Source organism: Hyperoodon ampullatus (genome assembly GCF_949752795.1).
Source record: "Hyperoodon ampullatus genome assembly, chromosome: 2".
In the NCBI taxonomy this organism is placed as follows: domain Eukaryota; kingdom Metazoa; phylum Chordata; class Mammalia; order Artiodactyla; family Ziphiidae; genus Hyperoodon; species Hyperoodon ampullatus.
Genome location: NC_136915.1, coordinates 36,383,890 through 36,402,489, shown reverse-complemented (window position 1 = coordinate 36,402,489; position 18,600 = coordinate 36,383,890). Strand labels below are relative to the sequence as shown.

The 18,600-nt window shown below is 47.3% G+C and overlaps 1 protein-coding gene across 1 annotated transcript in view; it reads right to left on the bottom strand.

Annotated features, from left to right (window-relative positions):
- Positions 1 to 18,600, bottom strand: part of CFAP57 (cilia and flagella associated protein 57) — a gene marked incomplete at both ends in the record, with an annotated part of 77,172 nt that overhangs the window by 27,779 nt on the left and 30,793 nt on the right. Inside the window, 7 exons of the mRNA XM_079696851.1 lie at positions 266 to 439; positions 4,056 to 4,246; positions 4,877 to 4,970; positions 6,462 to 6,617; positions 10,308 to 10,469; positions 12,962 to 13,135; positions 14,427 to 14,639. Coding sequence (XP_079552977.1) covers positions 266 to 439; positions 4,056 to 4,246; positions 4,877 to 4,970; positions 6,462 to 6,617; positions 10,308 to 10,469; positions 12,962 to 13,135; positions 14,427 to 14,639 — 1,164 coding nt within the window. The remainder of the gene's footprint in view (positions 1 to 265; positions 440 to 4,055; positions 4,247 to 4,876; positions 4,971 to 6,461; positions 6,618 to 10,307; positions 10,470 to 12,961; positions 13,136 to 14,426; positions 14,640 to 18,600) is intronic.

Below are 18,600 nucleotides of genomic sequence, written 5' to 3'. Positions count from 1 at the left end.
AAAGAGGAGGGGGAGCCCCGATGGTTACCCCGTCAGACGATGTGGTAAGGATCTGTCTGCCTGTCTGGGCAGGGGGAACCCTCACACCAGCCAGTGCTGCTTTCCTAACCCGCTTGCTGGAGATGAGGACATTCAGGTGGGATCTTGTCAGGTCATCCCGGGGCAGAGCCGCCATCAGCTGGCTCTGTGTCCGTCTGCCCACCCCATGCTTTCTCTGTAGTGAGGCCCTGGTCTGCCCCCAGGCCTCTCGGGAACAGCCCGGTACCTTCTTCTTCATGATGCCCGTTTCTCCTGTGAGCCACAGGTTTAATTCCTTTTCATCCCGAAGCTTCTTCTCATACTTGGTTTTGATATCTAGGATCTCATGGTCTTCATCTTCTTCCATCTGCTTCTTGGTCTCTTCAAACTCACGCAGCTGCTGCCTGACATCCTCCTGTGCCTGGCTCGGAGAGAGGGAGAGTGTGTGCCCAGGGGAGAGGGGACACGTGGCACCCTTGTGCTCAGAGGGCCTGGGACGAGGTGAACATACAAGGCCTATCATGGGGATGGGAGACCGAGTGTGAGTACAGAAGTGGAAACCAAGGCCATGGGTCCCTTGACCCTTCCACTTTCTTTCTGTCCTTCTGTTTGTCCCTCTTTCCCTACCAGATCAGGCCTTGGGCTCTATCACTTCAACCACTGTCCCACCAACACCCCTCGACCCTGTTCCACCTCTGGTCTTCTTCACACTGACACCAGCCCCCTTCTATCTTTCCCTCACTAAACTTGTGACGCTTGTGACTTTATATTTATTCGTGGAATCACTTGATTGTCTCTCCCATTAGATGTAAGCTCCTTGAGGGTAAAAACCCAGTCTATCATGCCCAGTCTATCACTGGGAACTGGAGTTCCCAGTGTACAATGCACACTGACGCACAGTAGGTACTCAATAAATATCTGAATGAATGAGTGAATCTTTAATTCCACCCTCTCCCTCCTTAATCCAACCAGTCCCGTCCTTTGCACCTCTTGAATCCATCCACTTTATGCCTCTGCCACTGCCCAGGCCCCTGTCGTCTCTTGCCTGGACTGTTGTCAGCCTCCTAGCCAGCCTCCTGCCTCTGGTCATGCTTCCCTCCAGTCGGATCTCATTCTCTAGTCGAGGGGAGCTTTCTAAACCACACACCTGGTCATGCCAACCCCCACTTGGAAGACTTCTCTGGCTCACCCTTGTCCTCATGGTAGAGTCCAGACTCTTGACACGGGTCCACAGGCTCTCAGGAGGCAGTTCTGGTGCATCTCCCTGGCCTCAGCCATCACTCCCACCCCAAGCTCTCTCCAGTGTGAACTAACTTCAGTTCCCCCAGTGTGCATAGTCCTCAGCTGCTGAGCCTTGATACCCACTGTCCCTCTGACTCCAGCGTCTTCCCGTGGCTCTCTCCTATTCTTCCTCCGGCTCTTGGTTCAGCTATCATTTCCCGTGTGAACACTGTACATCCCCCATCACTTTACATTATATTGTAAATGCCTGTTTGACACGGAGGCTCCTTGACGGCAGGGCCACATCTCCACCCACCGCAGTGAACACCCAGCACAGTATCTGGTACATGTCGGTGCTGAATGAGGAAAAGCCTAGAGCCCAGATGCTGGGAAAACGAGCTCTGCCTGGTGGAGTTTGGGGAGTGACTGGGGCAGGGCTCCTCCTTGCTCACTGCTGTCCAGGGGTGGACATTTAGATCACAGTAGAGTCAATGGCTTTCTTCTCACACTGACCCTGGTATTCTCCCAGGCTGCATGTACCATCCCTGGACTGAGTGTTTTGGAGGTTGAGTGAGACAAGGTGGTTTTAAAACTGGGCTCAATGGCCTCCTGAGAAAGGCTTCTCTTTGCCCATGACATCACCAGACCCTTGCTGGACAGAAGCCCGGCCAGGTCGGCTCCGACTGCAGCCTAGAGGGGCCCGCAAGCCCCTGCTCTTGGTCTGGGAGATGTTGCTAAAAAGTAGAAGCAGCCCAGCCCGTAGTAAGATGGCACTTGGGAGGAATCTCCCTAGGAAGGTTCTGAGCTGAAATCTTACTGACTCAGAAGAAGAAAAGCCTTGTCATCACTGTGAGAGGTCCTGGGAGGAAGGCTGGCCTCTCTCCCCTCTGGGAGGATTGATCCATTCACCCTAAAAGCATAGCCTAGGAAACCATGATGTTGCTGTGTAAGCCACATGGGTGAAAGGGGCCCGGGGGCCCTGAGAACACAGAGGAGGGATGCTTAGCCCTGTGGGAGGGGAGGGTTAGGGAAGAATCGTCAAGGAGTTAGCTCTTGTCCTGAGTCCCTGAGGGGGCAAACAAGTGCCTAGATGAAGAGGCATCATCCTGAGCAGGGGCTCAGAGGTTGTGCAGGAAACTCCCAGAGGCTCCACATCACTGGACAAGGGCAGCTGGAAGTGGGGCTGTGGAGGTGGGCAGGGCAGTGAAGGAACATTCCTCACGCCGTGGAACTGGAAGCAGGCCGGGCTCAGGTGGGGGTGGAATCTCTTAGCTCCCCCTCTGCTATCAGAGCTCAGCCTCTGCCAGGTCTGCGGGACCTCCACCCTCTACTTCTCACCACCTATATATCCCCCACTGCCTGGTCACCCTCCCTGTTCATCGAAGACTTCTGGATGCCGACTCACCATCTTCCCTGCCATCACCAGGTGGTTACAGAGGATCCTAGAACGTCTCCTGGTGCTTTGACCCTTATCTTCCTGCACCCACTCTCAGGTCCACCCCCTGGAATGGTGCCGCCTCTGAAATCTTAAGATACAGGCCCTGCTCTTTGAGCACGGGTGACTTCTCTGTTGGATCCCAGGTGACTTCTCTGTTGGATCCCAGGTATGCCATCCCAGCTCTCAACCTCATCACGTCCCCTCGCCTGGTCTTGATTCCTCCACTGACACTTGGTGCCTTACTGACTCTCTCTGGCCTGGACCCCGTGGCAGGTCACCAGCCGACCTTTATTTTCACCACTCAGAGAAGCCCCAGCTCTGGCTCAGGGCTGCTCCAGGCCTTCCTCTCTCACACACCTATTTGCTGAGCCCTGCTGTGGAAAAGCCCACAGCCTGGTGGGTGGACGCCGCCAGAATTCGCCTCTCAGACCTCAGCTGGGCCTTCAGCTACAGACCTGCCCGTCCTCTTCTTGGTCACTTCCTTCCTCATTCCCTTCAAAAATCACTCCATACTTTCATGACTCTCCTGCCCTCTCACTGTCAGCAAAAACGTCTGCCAGAATTTCATGCCAAAAAGGACACTATCTGGCCTCTCTCATTTTTCCCTTCATCTTGGGAAATGAGATATTTTGGCAACCCAGCTGCTTGAATATTCTATGACTTTGCTCTGCCTGTATGTTCTTAACCTCCTGCATTTCCCAGTCTCCTGATTAATTCCAGCTTCCATGCCTCCTGGATCTCGGTAGCTCCTGCAACCCCTTCCAGACCTTGCAGGCCAGGGTGGGTGCTCTGTGTCTGCATTCCCCACTGTCCCGTCTACACCATGATGAATATCAGCCTATGTGACCGCCTTTCTCACCCACTGAGAACCTGGCCCCATGTTTCACTTCACTTCACCACCCAGCACTCAGACTGGTAAACCAATAAGACACAGTCTGTGTTTGTTGAGTCCGTGCAGGAATGATTTCACTGGCTTACAATGTCTTGCAAGACATAAGAAGTTACGAAGGGGTTTCAGGCAACCACCTTTCCCATGGTTCAGGTCCCTGTTCCTCTCCAGTTCTATAGGCTTCTTCTAGAAATCTCTTCCCAGTGCTTAAGGCTCAAAGGTACAGTTAGGAGAGAACAATAGTTATGAACTTAGTCTATCCAAGGAAGTTTAGTTTCAAAAGCTGAGCACCTCCCAGCTCAGGGAGTCCCTTGGCCGCCAGGGAAACAAATATATAAACAGTACAAAACGAGGCCAAACGAAATACACTCGGAAAGGAAGGTGGGGAAGGAAATGGAGGTCAATAGAGGCTTCCCACAGCTCTCTGGGCTGTTCCCAGGCCAGGATGGCACCGTGACAGGGAGGCACAGCTCGGCTTCCTGCGAGTACCTCTTCCAGGAGGGCGGTTTTCTCCTGCAGTTTAGCCTCGTAAAACTCAGTCAGCTCTTCCAGGGCCTGGCTCTTGGTCTCATCGTTATCCCGAAGCTGTTTCTCATACTCTTCCTGCATCCTCTGGGACTTGAGCTGCAACTCCTGGTACTTCTCATATTCTAGAAGCAACTTTTGGTTGTTGCAACATTCTGGAGAGAAGCAAGGAAGGTTATTTCAGGAGGGACAGTAGCATCAGCCTCAGGGACACCCAGGGGAGCCTTGGGTGCTTTTCCAGCCTTGGGCCCCCTTCCAGCACCAGCTAGAGCTTCTGCCTCCACAGGCGAGATACAAATGCACACCTGTCTTCCTCACGGGCCCCCCACGCCATCATCTTGTCTGGCAGCCCGATTTCCTCCCTTCACTGTCTAGGCAGAAAGGTTTCCAGGAAAGTGCAGAGGGGTATTTGGGGGTTCAGGGCCAAGAAGAATGCCCTGAGTGTGCAAAACGGGTACTAGTACCCCCATTTTATGGAAGAGTAAACTGAGGCTTGGTGAGCTTAGGTGATTCCCTAGAGCACCCAGCAAGTCCAGGTGAATATGGGACCCAAGGCAGCCTATCAGGCTCCAAACCCATACTTTTCCTATCTCCTACTGGCATGCAGTACGTGTTTTATTTGTGTTTAATCAATGAGTAAATGCACAGGAGCAAAAACCACGGTGAGTTCCAGGGGTTAAATGTAGGCTGTTTATAGACTGGGGCTTCTGCTGAATCTGGAGGACTCTCAGACCTTGCTCCCAGTCAACTGCCCTCTGCCCAGTGGCCTCCACTGATGGCCTCACCCAAGTCCTGCAGTTCCCGGCTCTGTTTTTCCAGGAGGTCATCCATGCGTTCACGATGGAGTGCATCCTGCTTTTCTTTTTCTGTTCTTAAAACCTAAGACGCAGAGTAAAATGTTCTCATTTCTACACATCTGCTGAAAGCACCACCATGAGAAGCACCAGTTATACAAATGAGAGCCTCCTTCACTCACAAACATTTCCCAAGCCCTTACTTTGCACCAAGCACTGTTCTACAAGCAACATGCAAGCTATCACTTTTATTTGCATTATATTCTGCTCTGAAAGTTCTATACTATCTCTATTTAGATCCTTCTACGAAATGAATCTTGTCAATGATGAGTTCAGTTTTGGACATGCACCAAATGGATTTTTGGGTGGAAAAGGTAAGTATTGATTTGAATTCTCTGTTGTCAGCCCATTGCTCTCAAGGAAATCCTTGGCTATGTTAATGTATCAGCTTCTAAGAAAGTGTTTTCTTTAATGGAGCAGGAAAGCTCCTTGCAGGAAGGGGAGGTATCTAACTTTGTGCTCAGATTACAGAAGGCACCAATGTTTGTTGATTAAATGAATGAAATAATAAAATTAACAGCCAGGGTGTTTTTAGACCCATGGAGATAACAAAAAAGAACAAATATCACTTGAGCAAAAAACTGGCTGTTCTGGTGAAGGGCCAGGCAGATTTGTACAGAACAGAGAAATCATCCTGGGAGAGTCCTGGACCATCTTTAACTACAGTAAAGCCATTTAGACAATTTTTTTAAATTAATAATTAATTATTTTAGTTTTTGGCTGCGTTGGGTCTTCGTTGCTGCATGAGGGCTTTCTCTAGTTGTGACGAGTGGGGGTTACTCTTTGCGGTGCACGGGCTTCTCATTGTGGTGGCTTCTTTTTGTTGCAGAGCACGGGCTCTACGCACACAGGTTTCAGTAGCTGTGGCATGCGGGCTCCGTAGCTGTGGCTCACGGGCTCTAGAGTGCAGGCCCAGTAGTTGTGGTGCACAGGCTTAGTTGCTCCGAGGCATGTGGGATCTTCCCGGATCCCAGGGAAGGGATCAAACCCGTGTCCCCTGCATTGGCAGGTGGATTCTCAACCACTGCACCACCAGGGAAGCCAATTTAGACTAATTTTTATTTAACCTACTGACAATTCTGAGGTCAATATCCTGCTAGCTCTTCTCTTTCCATACTTTGTTTTCCTTGTTACTTTTCATTTTGCTTTTAAATAAGTTTCTCTTGACCACAACGGTAATATATTCTCATGGTGGAGAATTTGGAAATTATAGAAAAGCGTAAAGAACCAAATTTAAACTATCCACAATCCCAACTTCCAGAGATAATCACACTGTTAGCTATTTTCTTAAAAAGAGTTCTATGTGTATTTATTTTACATCATTAATAGCATTCACTATAGAGAGTTCTATATTCTGCTTTTTTTTCCCACTTAGCACTTTGTTGTAAGCATCTCTGATGTTATCAACTAGGCTTTAAAATCGCACACTATCATATGTCTTATTGTTTGAGCGTGTGCCAGTTGTCTTGAGTGAGCAGGAAATTTCTTGTTATTTGCCGTTGTTGGTTCAACAGACCTGGTTTTCCATTTCCAAGGACTCCATTTCCTGGAGGAATTTGTCTGTTAGTTCCTTAACCTTCTCAGAATAGTTCATATCCTTTAGTCGAAGTTGATACTCATTCTCCATTTTTAATTCTTCCACACGAGTCTTCAGCTCCAACGTAACCTGAACCTTTGGGAGAAGGACACAGAATCAACAACAATCACAGTGCGGGTGAATAAGACTATTTAAACCCGTGGCCTTGAGCTCTCTGAGACTTACAGCTCTGCTCAGCCTCCAACGCATGTGTCATCTTTCGGCACAAGACACACAGACCAGACACTAGGAGAAATATGAGCTTCTTCCTCTACCCTCAAAACACGTAATCAGTGAGCTCCACTGTGCAACAGGCAGTATGCTAATAACTCACATCTCCTTCAACTATGCTTAGATGTCACCTCAGTGAGTTCTACACAGACCACATGATTTAATCCTGCTTCCTTCCCCTTCCCATTCCCGGCACCTCTGACTCCCCCCACCCCCTTACTCTGCTCTACTTTTGTATTATTCCCTTAAATCTTGGCACTTTTAAATGTTACTTATTATTTTATGGTCTTTTGTTTTCATCCCCCACTAGAATTTAATCTCCAAGAAGGCTGAGATCTTTGTTGGTTTTGTATGCTGAGGTACCCCAAGTACCTAGAACAGTGCCGAATACAGAGTAGGCACTCGAAAAATATTTGTTGAATCATGATTCCTGACCCCATGGAACTTACAGTCTACTGAGACAGCCAAGGAGACATAACATTACCAATTGTGGTAAGTGCCCAAAGCCAGGGAGTGTGCACGCAGGCTAGGGTAGAGAAGGACTGAAGGCGGATGCATTGGTTGGGGGGGTCTGCATAGTTCAGGTGGGGGACGGTAAGGGCCCGACCAGAGGTGGGGAGCAGAGCAGAAGGGAAAGATTCCAAAGAAAGAGATTTTAGGGAACGTGGTGCCTGTTGGGTTGTGGGGTGAAGTGAGAGGACTGTGGATGGAGACCGTCTCCCTGGCCCAGACCATTCCCTGAGGGTTGCATTGGCCTGTCTTGCTTCACTGCTTTATCCTGGGAGCCCAGCACAGGACCGGCACTAAACAAATATGTATCAGATGAATACATGGCCCTGAGGGCCCACCGCGGACGAGTGGGACACATTTTGGTGGGAATGACCTGGTTCTGACAGGTTGCATTGGAGGCACCTGCTCATTGCCCTTCTCCATCCTTCTCCACATTGCTGCTACAGAGCAGTCTCTTCAGACACAAATCTACTGAGCCATCCCCTAACTTAGGTCATCAGTGGGGCCTTAGGAAGCATTTCCAAAGTCAAAAACATGGTGTAAAAGGCCCCTCACTATCTCTCTGTTTCACCTCCAACGCTTCTCTCTGGCACCCCCTCTACTCTCCAGCCCCACCAGCTAGGAGCATCCTCCCCGGAGCATCCCCCCTCGTCCGTTTGCACACACTCATTCCTCAGGGTGGAAGGCCCTTTGCAACTTGTTCTGGAGGCTCCATTCAAGGCTCACTTCCCCTGGCACCAGCTGGCCTGGGTCAGGGTCCCTTCCCTGTGTTCCCATAGCACAGTTCCTTCATAACACTCATTACACACTTGGTTCCCTTTTAAAATTTTACCTATACCTCTTCCCATGATATCAGCTCCAGGACCATCTATGTCCTTCATTTCTGTAATCCCAGACCTAGCACAATGTCTGGTACATAGCACATCTCTCTGCAAATACTAGTTAGGTGCATGAATAAATGAATGACTGAATGAGTGGGTAAATCACGGTAGTTACATAGAATGTCATAGAATGTAAAGAAAAAGAGAGAGCTGGGAATTCTGGGCAATGTGGCTTTTAAGGCCAGTTGAAGGAAGAGCCAGGAAGGGAGCTGGGGAGGAACAGTCCCAGAGGCACACAGGCAATGATGTGGTGTGGTCTCCTGGAGCCCGAGAGAGAAGGGAATTTCAAGAAGTGAGCAAAACATACACTAGTCACTTCCAGCTTGGCAGTCGTGCTGTCAGGCCTAGCTGGGGGCTGGGGGCTGAGGTCAGGAGTCAGCCCAGACACCTCAGGCTATTGGTGCAGCCTGGTGTCTCCTACTTGGTGTCTTCCCCTCCCCTCGGGGAAGAAGAGAGGAAATAGAGAAGATGGAAGAGGAGGAGACACATTTGCCTGCCTGTAGGAGGTCAGACTCCTAACTCTCACAGCCTCTCCCTCAGCCTTTCCTCCCACTTCCCTTTCCTGCAGAAAGTTCCAGGGAGCTCTAGGAGGGCTCTCCAGCAATCACCAGGGGCCTATCATCCTGCTCTGGGGCCATTGTGGTCCTGTTGGTTTTGCTTGTCTCTGTCCCTCACTTGGAGTTATTTTTTATTTTATTTTATTTTATTTTTTTTGCGGTACGCAGGCCTCTCACTGTTGTGGCCTCTCCCGTTGCGGAGCACAGGCTCCGGACGTGTAGGCTCAGCGGCCATGGCTCACGGGCCCAGCCGCTCCGCGGCATGTGGGATCCTCCCGGACCGGGGCACGAACCTGCGTCCCCTGCATCGGCAGGTGGGCTCTCAACCACTGCGCCACCAGGGAAGCCCCTCTGTCCCTCACTTGACTGTGAGTTTCCTGATCACAGGGCCCATCCTGTCTTCTCCCACATGCATCCACAGTGACCAGCAAACAGTTGGTACTCAATGAATGCACTTTAAACTCTGGATGAACAGCAGTGAGCTTGCAGCTGTGCACCCTCTGTAAGCCCCGTGAGGTTACCACCCATTCGGTTTCTCCCTTGGGGAGTGCAGCACTCAGAGTGCTCAAAACACATCTTAACGGACTGTTAGCTGCATCAACAGGAGGGAAGGCGCTCTGAGGTCCCGATTAGGAGAGTGGGCTCCAGATGACATCTGGATTGGAACTCTGGGCCTACTCCTAATTAGCTCAGTGACTTTGGACATGTCACCCAACCTCTCCAAAAACATTTTTTGAAACGTGGGGAAAACAACAGTATCTTCTCCATCGAGATATTGGGAGATTGAAATGAAAAAATACTTATAAAGTAATTAGCACAGTGTCTGCTTCGTGGCTAACCTAAAATAAAGTTGATGATTGGTTATTATTACTGTTATTGTTTTATTATTGAGAGGAGTGGGTTTCAGGACTGTTTTTGTTTGTTTGTTTGTTTGTTTTTTGCGGTACGTGGGCCTCTCACTGTTGTGGCCTCTCCCGTTGTGGAGCACAGGCTCCGGATGCGCAGGCTCAGCGGCCATGGCTCACAGGCCCAGCCGCTCCGCGGCACGTGGGATCTTCCCGGACTGGGGCACGAACCCGTGTCCCCTGCATCGGCAGGCAGACTCTCAACCACTGCGCCACCAGGGAAGCCCCAGGACTGTTTTATAAATATCTTTGTTTTTTTTTTAAAGAAGGTTCCAGACAAGTTTAAGTTTAACAGATACAACTGGAATATACAAGTTTGTCACTTTAATTTTGTAAATATTTATCGGAAATATTTATGTAAATATTTATTTACGCCTAGCACGAGCTGGAAACTGTTGGTCATACAAGCGAATTATATGTCGTGGTTCCTGCCCTCAAAGAGTAGGAGAGGAAAGATAGGTCACAGGCTAGAAGTAGAGCTCAATGTAAGTCAAGACGATCATGTGGCAGAAGGACAGGTGGGGTGGGGAGGACACAGAATGCAGCGGCGGTGGCGTGGGCGAGCATGTACAGGGAGCTGTGGGGGTCTGTGCCGGGCACAGGGGAAGCTGGGCTAGAAAAGGGCTCTATGCCAGTCCCAGGACTTTGGATGCAGCCTGGTACGGAATTTCCATGTCCCTCTTCACTAGATCCAATTCTTACCTTCTCTTCCATGTCTGTCTTGGTAACCAGCACCTCTTCAGCAAAGCCCACCTCCCTCTCTCGCTTGATTCCCTGACCATCCTTATCAAAGACCTTCCAGGTGAACAGGCAGCCATCCTCGGCAACGCTCAGCAGGAACTGGTCATCAAAGGTGAGTGACATCTGAGGAGACGGAGCATGGACAGGAGGCTTTCGCAGGCCGTGGAGAGCAGGACTGAGCCAACTGTTGTGTAAGCCCTCCCTCCATGCCAGCCTGGGTACAGCCTACTGGGGAGGAAGACTCTATCTTAGAAAAGAAATGAGACAAGAACCCTCACGGACTTCTGAGAATGAATAAAAGAATAAGACTATGTATATGTTCTCTGTGGATTTGGAATCTTTAGAGTCAATTATTATGTCCACTATATAAGAACCCTCAAAACTCAGCAGTAAAAAAACCCGATAATCCTACTAGAAAGTGGGCAAAAGACACAGAGACATTTCACTGGAGAAGTTATACAAATGGCAAATAAGCACATGAAAAGATGTTCAACATTCTTAGCCATTAGGGAAATATGAATTAAGACTATGATGAGATGTCACTATACACCTATTAGAACAGCTAAAATAAAAAATAGTGATAATACCAAATGCTGGCAATGATGCAGAGAAACTGGATCTCTCATGCATTGCTGGTAGGAATGGAAAACAGCTTGGTAGTTTCTTAAAAAACTAAATAAACACACTTGTAATATATGATCCAGCAATAGTATTCCTGGGCATTCACCCCCGAGAAATGAAAACATGTCAGCATAAAAGCCAGTACATAACTGTTCATAGCAGTTTTATTTGTAATAGCCCAAAACTGGGGAAAAAAAATCAAATATCCCACAAGAGGTAGATGGTTAAACAAATCACGGTACATCCTTACCATGGAATTTTACTCAGCAAAAATGGAATAAAGTATTGATACATGAAATAACTTGCACGGAGCTCAAGGGTATTACGCTGAGTGAAAAAAGCTCCTCTCAAATGGTCACATACTGTATGATTATTTATTAATTCTCAAGATGTTAAAATTATAGAAATGGAAAGCAAATTAGTGGTTGCTGAGGACTAGGTATGGTGTTGGGTGACTATGAAGGGTAGCATGAGGGAGCTGCTGTGGTGCAGGAATAGTTCTGTGTCTTGCGTGCAGTGGTGGTTACGCACATTTATGCATCTATGTGAAAAAATGATACAGAACCCCACACATAATGTACCAGTGTCAGTTTTCTGGTTTGACCTTCTACAGTAGTTACATTAGATGTAACTATTGGGGGAAACTGGGTGAAGGGCACACAGGACCTTGACGCTATCTTTCAGATTCCTATGAATCTATAATTACTTCAAAATAAAAAGTGAAAAGTAAAGAATCAACTATGGAAACTGTCCTCTCACAATCACCAATATGTGTCAAGAACCTTAAAAATGGCAATGCTCTTTCCCTCAGGATTCGCTCTCTGCCTAGGCATTTAGCCTTAGAAAAAATAATCAGAGATGCTCAGAGAAATCTATAGGCTAGGATATTCATGAGTTCATGATAATTTAAATGCCCAGTTGTAAGAGAACAGTTAAGTAAGTTATGTTCCATCATTGTGATAGGATATTTGAATAGCTATTAAAATCATGCTTTTGAGGAATATTTAATCATACAAAAAATGCTTACAAGAGCATAAATTTAAAAAAAGCAGCCTACAAGAGGATACATACAGTATGGTCTTAATTTATTTAAAGCATGTGCACAAAAAAGTAGAAGAAAATGCATCACTATACTAATGATAATGCTATTATGAGGATTTTTATTCCTAAAATAAACATGTATTGCTTTTATAATCAGAAAAGTAAACATCTTATCCACAAAACTTAGTAGCTCTGAAGCAAAAGGGGGGAATATGTGATAGTAATTTACTTTGGACCCAAGACTCAGGCTTGGTATAGAAATGTTCCAGTTTATAATGAAAAAGCCTTTCCTAGTAAAGATGGTGTCTGCAGGCAAGCCAGTATAGAGTTTGGGACATAATTAAAAACCTCAGGTGTTGGTATTGTTCAGTTGGGGATAAGAGAGGCGAGGAGGGAGAGAGAGCACATTTTCCCAGTGCCTGTTCTTCAGGAGCCCATGTATACGTAGACACTGCTTTTTTACAAGGGGGAATGGAAGGCCAATTTACAAATGTGTGCTCATGCTATGACGCCCAGGGACGGGCGGGGGCTCATCTTCTGGGCCATGACTCCTTTTAGCCCAGAGTGACTCTGTGGAGGGCGAGGAGAGCTGTGAGCCTTTAGTAGCCAACACTCAGCAGCTGGGACATGAGGGCACTGGCTGTGGTCAGGGGGCCTATAACATCTGTTGAATGGCCCATAATTGTGTGAAATATTATGATGAACAATCTTGTACCTCCATCTTTAGGTGCATCTCTGATTACCTCCTAGAACAAATTCCTGGGAGTAGTTTAAACGAAGAGTATTAAGAGCCCATAAATGTTTATTGAACATTTGGCTGGATGAATAAATAAAGGGAGAGAAAAGATGCTGGGAGATTGAAGGGATGAAGGTGGTATGTGGAGGGCAGGACCAGGTGGATCTATTGAGAGCTGGATCTGGGACTGGGCCCTAGGGGAGACGGTTGCCCTCACCTTGGTGATAGGACCGCAATGGGCCTGGTACTCGTTGAATTCTTTCTGCAGAGGCAGCGGGTACTTCATCGCACGAATGGTTCCCACCGAGGTGCCCACAAACATCATGCTCCCGGAATGGGAGATGACGATGGCCGTGTAGGTGACGTCAAATGCTGACATCTCTCGAAGGACCTGGAACACAGCCAGCTCTGTTCAGGGTGAGGGGCTGAGCCGTGTACCCACTGTCCCCATGTCATTCTCCTCCTTGCTTCTAATAGCAACATTAGGGCAAATTCTGGATTTAAAAGTGTGTCTTTTCCATTTGTTTTAGCATCTGGCATACCATCCAGCACATGAGGGGCACAAACTAAATATCTCTTGGCTGCTTGACCGATGAGTAAGCAGCTCTAGGAGTTAGGAATAATACTAAAAAAGGGAAACCTTCATAAAGCATGTGCCAAGCAGTGTCCTATGGCTTTTACAGATTGTAACTCATCCAATCCTCACAAAACCCCTTTAAAGATGGTGAAACAGTCACAGAGATACTAGGTCAGTTGCCTCAACTCAACCACCTCCTAGGTAGCAGCCAGGCTCCCAAGACTATGCTCTTGACTGCTATTCTAACTATGTATCTCAAACTAAGAATGGGATGTGGATCATAAATTTATTTAGCAAACATTTATTAATGTCCATTATATAACCAAAAGACTATTCTATCAGGGAATTCATTCATTACTTTGTTCTTTAATTCACTCATCAACCCACCCACCCATCTAGCCACCAAATATTTCCTGAATGTGTGCCGTGGGCCATGCATTGTGCTAGCTAGTAGGGATACCAAGAGGTGTGAACCATGGCCCTGCCCTAAAGGAGATTTGTTCTGGTGCAGCACTGTGGAAGCCACCACAAAGTCAGGACCAAGCTGCTTGGGGGCACACTGGAGAGACACCCTACTCTCAGCTGGGCTTGTGGAGAAGGACACAGCCACACTTCCATTTGCAGGAAGTGTCTTTGTTGAGCTCTTCTCTCCTCCCTCTACTATTTGGAGCTAACGTGCTAATTCTAAAATTTCATAGTAGTTTGGGGATTTCCAAACAAATATGGTAGCAAGCTTAGGTGATAGCAATAACTAGAGTACTGTTTTTACCCCACGAAAGCATGTGCAGATCAAGGGTTAGAGCACAGTTTAGAGATGCTGCTGACCTCCATCCCTGGAGGGTAGGAGAGAAGTTACAGACAGCAAGCAAAGTAGAAATGGAAAAGGGCCCCACAATTTAACCCAGTCAGTTGGATGCTGGGCAGGAAATTCCAGGAGTAACAATTACTGAGCTGACCCTATAAGAATGAGGAGCCAGGTGTTATCCCCTGAAGAAGGGACGCTGTTCTCACAGGGCCCCTTTCCATCCCTTTCTGCTGTAAACAGAGGAGGCTGTCTTCTGCAAATCAGGGCAGCAGCCCAGAGGAGGGACAAGGGAAGACTTACTGAAGAATCTGCTATCTCCTTGAGGGTCTGGTCTGATCCAACAGCAAAGATGATTTTGCCATCAGGGGAGATGGTAACACAGTTGTAGCTGCAGGACTTGAGCACACATTCTGTCTCTCTCTTTCCTGTGGACAGATTCCATTCATATACAGCACCATCTGTGCCACAAGAAATCAGTTTGCTGTCATCTGTATTCCATGCAACTGAACGAATCTATGGGGGATGAAGACATACCCAGTTAGGAGTGTACACACACACACACACACACACACACACACACACACACACACGCCTCTCATGGAAAGGAGGATAACTTCTTACGTGTTCCACTAGACTGAGGCAGAATGTCCTTTCTTGGTACATGCCCTTCAGTAAACACGAATCATAGCTTTGTGGGAAAGTTAACATTCTATTTTCTCAGATGCTTGCAAAGTACTGAAGATGAAACATTCCCATTTCCATTTCACTTTATGAGTGTAAAGACGGAATCATAATAGCTCCTCTAATGCTACAACCCATCATTGCTATGTTTTACAAAAACTTTTTATTTTGAAATAATTATCTATTCACAGGGAGTTGCACAAATTGCACAGAAAGAGGGTTTTTTCAGATGGCAGAGTAAGTATCTCAGCTGACCTACCCCCCACACAATAAGGTAACTGTTAAAAACAATAAAAACTGTTATTTAAAGTCTTTGGAAATTGTCCTAAGGGCATGCAGCAAATGTAGAGACATTCGTTCAGGAAAATCTACTCAGGAACAGAGACTGTGGCATATGAGCCATAATCGGCTCCTTTACCCACTTCAGCTTCAAACACTTTATTCCTGTGTACTCTGGGCAGGTGTGGCCAAAAGATGGGGCTCCCTTTCTCCCTGGATCTCAGTCTTTGGCTATGGTTTCACCCTGGGAAACCTGCTGGTGTTTCTTATCCCCACCTAGAAGCTCTATTCCAGGCAGGCGTGGCCAAGAAGACCTCATTTTCTTTCCCCCAGCCAATCCCCACCTGTTGGTGGAAGCTCTCCTCCAAGTGCAGAAGCACGAGAATACCGGTGCCCCGACTGTCCCGCCCCAGCTAACTCATAGGGTGAGGGTTCCTCACCATGAGGGGGGAGCTAAAGAGATGAGGGGTTCCACCCCCTTTCTACCTGCACGTGCCACTCATGGAGTAGGGATGTCACTCTTGGAAAAGAAGGTCCCTACCCCCGGCTCTGGTGCAGTGGAGCAGGGGTTCTTCCCAGAGGGAAGTCAGCCATAAGACAAAGAGCCCTACAGCTCTGCCTGAGGAGACTGACTTATTTGGAACAGAGCATGGAGAATTCCATCCACGGGCATCATCTAAATCAATGGAGATCTAGGTGGAGGGCAATTAAGAGAAGACTGGGGCTTCCCTGGTGGCGCAGTGGTTGAGAGTCTGCCTGCCGATGCAGGGCACACGGGTTCGTGCCCCGGTCCGGGAAGATCCCACATGCCGCGGAGCGGCTGGGCCCGTGAGCCATGGGTGCTGGGCCTGTGCGTCCGGAGCCTGTGCTCCGCAACGGGAGAGGCCACAATAGTGAGAGGCCCGTGTACCGCAAAAACAAAAACAAAAAACAACAAAAAAAGAGAAGGCTGGTAACTCCTTGATATAAGCAAGATGGCAGAACAACAGAATTGTAATAGAGAGGACAAGGGAAAGAGACAGTCAAGAGAGCCCTTCTGGGATCATAGACAACTCTGGGGATTGGGAAGGCTGTATGTACGTGCAAGGCTGCACCCACTCAAGAGCAATCAGAGCAGGATATGGGGAACACTTGAAAGCATCTCCTAAGCTGCACAATGACTCATTAACACAGGGCGGAAGCATCACAGGCACAAGGGGTTTAAACACATCTGACCAAACACTAACTGAATACTAAGCTCCTGACCCAGGGGCATTTCCCAGGAAGTCAGGCTTAGAAATAAAACCATGCTTATGTCTGGCAGCCTGGAAGGCTGTGTGCATGGCTAAGGCTGCACCCTCTCAGGTACAATCAGAGAGGGAACCTCCAAACTGCTAGTCTCTGGCTAAACATGGAGCAAAAGCATAAACTCCATGAACTGTGACAGCAGCCTCTAAGCCAAACACAAATCCAACAGTAAAGGGTGAAAATCTAACTGGCTAAGGGGTCTTAAGCACCATCTATGACTAATGAGTGGCTTAGGTCAACCCAGGGGCAAGCCCTAGGTAGCCAGGCTAAAAGATCAAAATAGAAAAACATCTGAGCAGAGACATCCGAGGCTGCCCACTGTAGGAGAAAAAAAAAGATTTCTCAGAATTAGTTCAGCCAAGTTACTAAACAAAACAACCAAATAAAAACTTTCTAGCCTTTTCCCCTTTTCGTATTTGTAACTCCGTTCTCCAATAGAGAGAGACTGGCTCCCATGAACTCCGATACGTTAATGGATTTTCTCAATCTCCTTATAGGTAACAAACCTGCCGACCCACTGGTTACCTCTTTGGGTGTTCCCATGACTACAGTCCTGTCAGCCACTTCTCAGTCCTAGCTCTACCTCTTAAATTGCATTTTCTAATAGTTTTCCACTATCATGTAAAAATGCACTTAAATATAGTTATCTTATCTCCAACAATATTCTTAGATTCACTCATTTTAATAGTTTATCTGCAAATTCTCTGAATTTTCAACATACCTGATTATGTCTGTGGTGATAGTTTTATTTCGTCCCGTCCAACCTTCATGCCTTTTATTTTGCTATGGCCTGAATGTCTGTGTCTCTCGCTACCTCCTCACCCCAAAATTCATATTTTGAAATCCTGACCCTCAAAGATGATGGTATTAGGAGCTGGGGCCTTCGGGAGGTGATTAGGTCCTGAGTGCTTCCCTCATGAGCCCTTATAAAAGAGGCTCCAGAGAGCTAGCTCGCCCCTTCCACCATGTGAGGATACAAGAAGTCTGCAGCCAGGAAAGAGGGCCCTCTCCTGACCATGCTGGCACCTTGATCTTGGACTTCCCACACTCCAAACTGTGAGGAAAAATTTCTGTTGTTTATAACAGAAACCAGTCTGTGCTGTTTTGTTATGGCAGCCCCATGGACTAATGCATAGTTCATTTCCTCCTTGCCTTATTGCACTGGATAGGACTCAGTACAAGGCTAACAGAAGGCATCATGTTTTGTCCTCTATCTAAGAGGGAGTGTTTTCATAATTTCATAATCAAGCGTGCTGTTTGTTGTAGGTTTTCTGTGTCTTTTTTTCTCTCCAGGCTAGACTTTTTTTTTTTTTTTTACTATTTATTTATTTATTTGGTTGCACTGGGTCTTAGTTGTGGCAGGCGGGCTCCTTAGTTGCAGCACGTGGGCTCTTTGGTTGCAGCAGGCAGGCTCCTTAGTTGTGGTTTGCCGGCTACTTAGTTGTGGCCTGCAGGCTCCTTAGTTGTGGCATGTGAACTCTTAGTTGTGGCATGCATGTGGGATCTAGTTCCCTGAACAGGGATCGAACCCAGGCCCCCTGCATTGGAAGCGCAGAGTATTACCCACTGCGCCACAAGGGAAGTCCCTGTAAATGTCTTATATAAGATTTTTAGGGACTTCCCTGGTGGTCCAGTGGTTGAGAATCCACCTTTCAATGCAGGGGACACGGCTCGAGCCCTGGTCAGGGAACTAATATCCCACATGCCTCAGGGCAAAAAGCCTGCGCTCTCTAGAGCCTGCGTGCCACAACTAGAGAGCCCGTGCGCCGCTACTGAGCCCGTGAACTGTGGAGCCCACACGCCACAACAAAGAGCCCGCATGCTGCAACGAAGATCCTGCGTGCCACAGCTGAAGACCTGGTGCAGCCAAATAAAATATTTTTTTAAAGTACCTAAAATTTTTTTATAATAAAATAAGTTCCCCATTATTTTTAGTTTGTTTTTTAAAATCATGAATGCATGTTAATGGTATAGATTTTTATTATATCTGGATTTATAGAGATAAGCATATGCTTTTTTATCCTTACTATGTTAATGTGGTATTCACTAATTGATTTCAAAATCTAAAATAACCTTGCATTCCTGGAATAAATCAACATGGTCATGCTGTATTATCCTTTTAATATATTGATTGGTTTGATAATAATTTATGTAGGACTTTTTATGTTCATACAAAAGACTGGCTTATCATTTTCCTTTCTTGTGATGTCTTTGACAGGTATCACAA